The sequence below is a fragment of the Pseudopodoces humilis genome, chromosome 16 (assembly GCF_049639895.1).
Source record: "Pseudopodoces humilis isolate 2021_Gansu_Grassland_sample_001 chromosome 16, ASM4963989v1, whole genome shotgun sequence".
Taxonomy (NCBI): domain Eukaryota; kingdom Metazoa; phylum Chordata; class Aves; order Passeriformes; family Paridae; genus Pseudopodoces; species Pseudopodoces humilis.
The window spans coordinates 11,927,948-11,934,124 of record NC_142215.1 but is presented as its reverse complement, the minus strand read 5'-3'; the positions used below and the strand labels follow the sequence as shown (position 1 = coordinate 11,934,124).

Sequence of the window (6,177 nt, the reverse complement as noted above, 5' to 3'; positions counted from 1 at the left end):
GTATGTAGTAATTCTTCCCATTGCTTAGGTATTTGTAATGGTAGGTACTTGGTTTTTTGCTATTTTTTTGACATTCACTTTTTGCACCACACAGTTTCTTAAATGATTTCTCAAAAAAAAATCTCAGGTAAAATCCAGATCTACCAGAAAATTGCTTCTGGAATATCTTCTGGGAATACCCAAGGTGAACCACAGCAAATGAGAGTGAGCAGTCCATGAAAGTATTTGGAATGCCATCTCAGTTCCCCCCAGGAGGCCAGAATTCAGATTGCTTTCCTGTTCAGAAGGATCACAGCCGATGTAATGTTGTCTTTCCAGATCCTTATTGCCATACCCAAGAAGGAACTGGAAAATGCAGAGTATGTTTTGTGGGAGCTCCTTGTGTTCCAGCAGGATGCCAGTGAAAGGCCAGGAACTGAAATTGTTGAGGGCCCAGGCTACGACTTTTTGGGTAAAGCAGATGTGCAGATCACCTGGAAGTGCAGCAGTTCAGCTTTCTGCCTTGTCAGGAGAGAACTGAGCTGTGGCCAGCTGTCCTCTCGACTTCAGTGTAGGTTTTATGGTCAGCCTGAAAGTGGCTGGTAGAAGTGCTCAGTTTAGACACTGAAAAAAGCACCTTCTTAATTTAGGTGCATTGTTTCATTTCCCCTCTTCTGAGGGCCTGGAGAAAGTGCTGAGCCAGCTTGTTGTGAGTGACATCAGTGCCCAAACCGTCACCAGATCCAGTGAGAATGAGTCTGACATTGCATCTTGCACTTCTGTTCTTGCATGGAGAAATGCTGTGGGTTTTGCACTTTAGAGCCACTGCCTTTGGACTTGTGTGTGCGGGCTTGCCACCTGTGAAAATCACCTCTTTGTTCCTGAGGTAATGGTGAAAACATGAACCAGGATGGGCCTCAACTTCCCATCAGATAACTGACACTTAGAGGAACAGGACACTGAAGTACCCATTGTATTTTTTACTCACTAAAGGCTGTCCAGGGAGGCTTTGGAAAACCTAGGATTTTGAGATTTCCATGTTGGTATGTCAAGCTACTTGTGTCAGAAACACCTCTGTTCCATAAACGTGTGGAGAGAAGGGAGCTGTAGCTGAGGCTGTCACTATCAGACGGCTCTGTCCTGTTAAACAAAAATGCTACATAAACAGGAAGGGTGGAAAAGGATATTGCTAGAGAAAGAGCAGCCTCTCCCTCTTGCACTCCTGCTGTGAGGAATGATTAACAATCAAAAGGAAAAATTGTTTTAAAAGCATGTACGTAAAGCTCTTGTGAAAAGTAAAGATCTCATTCCAGCCGCTGCTGTAGCACATAAACACACTGTATTTCCCTGCTTCAAAACAAAACAAAAGCCAAATACGGGGATGTCGAACTAAAATTTGCCTTAGGAGGGACTCTAAGGGGGCAGGCCAGTTCTTGATAGCGATCTGAGAAATTGCAACAGGATTGATTCCAACCACCTATTTTTAGATTTTCTAATGGAGATGTAAAATGGAGACAGCTGTATCCCAAGACAGATGGAGTGAGGCCAAGCAGCCCTGTGCTGATGCGATGGGCACCTTGAGCCGGTTGTGGGATGAGAGGCGAGAGCATGCGGCGGTGCCAGGCGGTGGCAATGCAGTGGGGCACGGCAGGGCAGTGCTGGGACACTGCGGGCACGGCAGGGCAGTGCTGGGACACTGCGGGCACGGCAGGGCAGTGCTGGGACACTGCGGGCACGGCAGGGCAGTGCTGGGACACTGCGGGCACGGCAGTGCTGGGACACTGCGGGCACGGCCGCGCATGGCCCACGCCAGCATCAGCACCTCACCTGCCAAGGGCACCGAGCAGGACTCACAAGCTGGGTGCGCCCTGTGCCGGGTCTGCCACAGGGCTGGAGGCGGTATTTATGGGCTATCGATGGGCTGGGAAGCAGCTGGTGGAGCTGCCAGGGCACGGTGGGGGTGCAGGGGAGGTGTCCCGCCGGGCAGCTCCGTGTGCTGTGCAAATGACAGCCTTGGGCAGCGCTGTTCTCAGCCGCTTTACACCAGCAGTGTTAAGGGCCCGACCTTTGCACCATGAAGGTCCTAATCCTGTATTTTGCCTATATGCTCATCGAAAAGCAAAGGCCACTGCATTTGCTGGGTAAATACCCACTGCACTCACCCCATAATCCTGGAAAATCTCCATCTCCTTTGATGGAAAGAATACAGGTTCGGGCGGGCCACTAATGTGGAACAAGGCCAAAACCCAAAAGATAACAAATATCTGGGAGCCAGCACCATAATAACTGAGCGTCTCCCCGGCTCGGCCCGCAGCGATCCGCCGCCGATGCCTTTCCAGGGATGCGGGCGGTCCGCTCCCGACGGAACGTGCCCGCCCACCCCGGCTTGGCCCCGCCCCGGAGGAGGGGAGCGCCCGGGGCGGGCCGGGCCGGGCCGGGGGGCCGCCCCGCCTCTTAGTCGGCGGCAGCTGCTGCTGCGGGGCCGCCGCCGTGGGCAGCCGCCATGCCGCGCTCTCTGAAGGAGGAGACGGCGCTGCTGCTGGAGGATTACTTCCAGCACCGCGGCGGCGGCGCCGCGCTGCCCCCCAGCCCCACGGCGGCCGCGCTGCGGCGGGCGGCGGCCGAGCTGGAGCGGCAGGAGCGGCCCTTCTTCCGCTCCTGCGCGCCGCTGGCGCGGGCCGAGCCGCGGGGGGCGGCCGCGCTGCTGGGAAGGGTGGCGGCGCAGCTGGAGGCTGACGGCGGCCTCAACTGGGGCCGGCTGCTGGCGCTCGTGGTGTTCGCCGGCACGCTGGCGGCCGCGCTGGCCGAGCGGGGCTGCGGCGACGGGCCGCGCTGCCTGGCCGCCCACCTGGCCGCCTACCTGGCCGAGGAGCGCGGCGAGTGGCTGGAGGCGCACGGCGGATGGGTGAGCGGGGACGGGGCGGGGAGCGGCCTGGGGCGAGTGCCGGGACCCTCGCTCCCTCCCCGGTTAGCGGGGCAGGGCAGTCCCCGGCTCCGCGCAGCGGCTCGTCCCGGGGGGAGACGTGTCCGTGTCGCTGCCGGCGATGGGCAGCGCGGTGTGTCCCGGGCGCTGCTGGCCATCGCCACACGCTCTGGGTGTCCCCGGGCGCTGCTGGCCATCGCCACACGCTCTGGGTGTCCCCGGGCGCTGCTGGCCATCGCCACACGCTCTGGGTGTCCCCAGCGCTGCTGGCCATCGCCACACGGGTGGGTAGGCGCTGGGCCATTGGGGTGCTTGCGGGTACCCAGTGCTGCGGCGCAGTCAGATCCCGTTGGGATGCAGCCTCCCGATACCGCAGGAGTGATGCTGCTGGGTGAAGGAGTGAGATTTGCCTTCCCGTCGTGTCCACAGCCAGGGGATTTCAGCGAGCAGGCTGGCACAGGTGCTTTCCAGGTGCGAGCACAAACCTGTGCTTGTTCTTAAGTACACCTGTGTATTAAGGCACCCACCCTCCAGACCTGCGGCTCTTGTTCCTTTCTGTCCCAAAGCCGGTCGGGTCGGGCCTGGGGAGGAAGATGTGGGCATTTTGCCCCTCGAGATGCACACTTGAAGGTACAGCTTTTGAGGCGTCGGTGCCTGTGTTTCTGAACAAAATGTCAGTTGTCCCACAGAACTGCTCGTTTCCTATTTCCAGTCCTAGTGGAATACTTTATGTCAGTACAAATAAGCACTAAAAATAGAAAGGAGGGGACGTAGCCACTGGTTTCGTTGACTTTTCCAGAGACCAAAATGAACTTGGTTTTCCAGTGGTCACTGGTCCATCTGGCCATGCAGAACAGTGTGGTGGTTGGCTGCAGCATACACTGTCACTTGGCAAAATCTGCAAAATCATATTGCCTGTTCGCACAAATCAAAGTGTAAAGAACAAAGTTCCGGAAGAAATTAAGAGTATAACTTGTTTACATAGACATCTGCGGAGCAGAGTTCAAACACGACCATCTGGAGTTGTATTGCTGCCACTTCTGATTATCACAATGATCTGGGAGAGCAGCTGCCAGCTTTGCTCTGTCATAGGTCAGCTCTGAGCAGTGTCCACCCGGCCCTTCCAAGAGACTGTGTAATCAATCCCACGTCCACCGAGATGGGACTGGCTTTGGGCTCTTGTCTTAAAAGTGGAAATTTCCATATCCTGTGTTTTAGATGCTTTCTGAAACTTAAATTGGGAGGAACAATGCTGGCAATTTCCATCAGAAACTTGCCTAAAAGGGGCAAAAGTATGTAATGACACATTGAGCATCTCAGTAGGAAGCGTTCCAATTGTCTGTTGAGGGAAGTGTACAAACACTTGTAGCTACTCCTTTCAGTTGCCTTGTTCAAAGCCTCCCACAAATGTTTTTGCCTGTGCCCAAGGCAGTGGGTTTAGACTTTGATGATTGAAATAGAGACTTCTGCAGCTGACGGAGGCTGAGCTGGGAGGATGAAACTGTGCTCAAAGGCTTGTTAAAGAAATCCAGTTAAGTGCAAGCTAAGCAACTCAATGTCCTTTCTGTTGCAGGATGGCTTCTGTCGCTTCTTCGGCAGACACGGCTCCGAGGCGGCCGAGCAGAGCAGCACCATCGGCAATGCCATCATGGCAGCTGCGGCGGGCATCGGCATGGCAGGATTGGCTTTTCTCTTGGTGCGGTAGGCCCACGAACGGATCTTGCCGTGGGAAAGTACTCTCAAAACTGACAATTTACCAGATTTCACTTTATTTTCTATAGAACAGACCCTCTAAGAAGAAGTCTATATTTTTAAACTGGCACAGAAAACTGCCTCACCTTGGCTATAAACTGCTTCACTTGCTACCCAGTAACAGCACAAACAAATGTGTACTAGAGCACTATTTGTGCATCTTCAAAACCTGTTGTCTCCAAACATCCTCTGGACTTTCTCTTTTGAAGGTGTAACCTAAACTTTAGCATGGTTCATGTACTGTAACTTCTGAGTGCTTGATGTTATGCTAGGAAAACATTATGGTGGGCTTGCTACTAAACCCCTCTGTTCAAGACGTCTTATTTACGTGGAGGCAAGTCTTGGAACCCGCGTTCATTAATGCTGTAAAGTGGGCAAACATTGACTGTGATCTAACGTGGTTTATGGCTTCAAACGTGGTGCACAGCACTTGTAATCAAAAGGCAACTCATTTGTTGATTTAGAGCAATTGGTGCCTGTGATGCAAGAAGCATTAGGGCTTAATGTAACATAAGGCTGAATTCATTACACTACAAGAAGGTAAGTATTGATACAGGACAGTAATGGCTGCAGTACTGGTTCCTACAGAAAGGAAAAGAATTTAAATATTAAACCTTAATTGGTATATTGAAATCCAGTGAAGGCTGGAATTTCTCTGGATTTCCCTTACAAAGTGAGAATTTCCATATATCTTAATATATTTTTGAAGTATTTATCACTGTATAATACTTGTAGCCATGACATCTTTATTTTTGTTTAAAACTTAATGCTGGTTCTTGTCACTCTAGTGCGTATCAAGCGTTGTCTTGTTTGAGTAATATTTCACTCTGTTTTCAAAATGCTGTGTATTTCTTTCAATGGTTGTACAAATTGCCTTATGTTTCTGGTAGCTTTTTAATAATGTTCCTGGGTTACTCACAACGTGTACAATTTTGCTATGGTGACTTCTAAGGTGAATAAATGTTAAGTATTTTTATTTTAAAAAACCTTCCTGATTATTAGATCGGCTGCGTGCTGGTGCTCAGACAGTGAGTGTTTTGGTGGTTACCTGGATGTATCAGCTTATATTCACTGTACTGCTGGTGCTTTGACCTGAGATGAGGACTTGTGCAGCACCAGAGCAGTTTGATACCAGTCTTCAATGCAGCCCTGCAGTCCCAACTAGAGCTAACACAGCCTGAGGGGAAAACCCCACCCTGAAGGTCCATCCTCACCCTGGTGACTGGAAACAGCCTGGTGGTTTTATAGGCCAAAGCTTTCCAAAGTTTACTAACATAGCTGGGTGCAGTCAGGCTCCTCCAAGAGCTGCTTCTGCTTGTAGATAATGACAGAGCTCTTGTTTCTTCCTTGCCAGGACTTGCTGCTGCCCCTCTCACACATGCATGCTTTTTTACTGAAACTGAAGTTTCTGATACATGTTACGATGACAACTGTGCAATGTGTCGGTGGAGTTCAACCTTCTTGGATTAGTCCTACTGAGCAGCTGTAATTGTTGAGGATGTTGGGCTTTACTCTTTTAAGAG

The 6,177-nt window shown here is 51.7% G+C and overlaps 1 protein-coding gene across 1 annotated transcript; it reads left to right on the top strand.

Moving 5' to 3' along the window:
* The first annotated feature begins 2,468 nt into the window (after positions 1-2,468).
* On the top strand, positions 2,469-5,640 carry BCL2L10 (BCL2 like 10). Its single transcript, XM_005521486.3, has 2 exons — positions 2,469-2,884; positions 4,476-5,640. Exons 1-2 carry the CDS (start codon positions 2,483-2,485, stop codon positions 4,605-4,607), a joined length of 534 nt encoding a protein of 177 aa, XP_005521543.2. The 5' UTR covers positions 2,469-2,482; the 3' UTR covers positions 4,608-5,640.
* The last annotated feature ends 537 nt before the right edge of the window (positions 5,641-6,177 follow it).

Coding starts and splice junctions, on each gene's coding strand:
- BCL2L10 (XM_005521486.3), top strand. CDS start 2,483: ATGCCGCGCTCTCTGAAGGAGGAGACGGCGCTGCTGCTGGAGGATTAC. Junction 2,885..4,475: donor TGGAGGCGCACGGCGGATGG/GTGAGCGGGGAC, acceptor TTTCTGTTGCAG/GATGGCTTCTGTCGCTTCTT.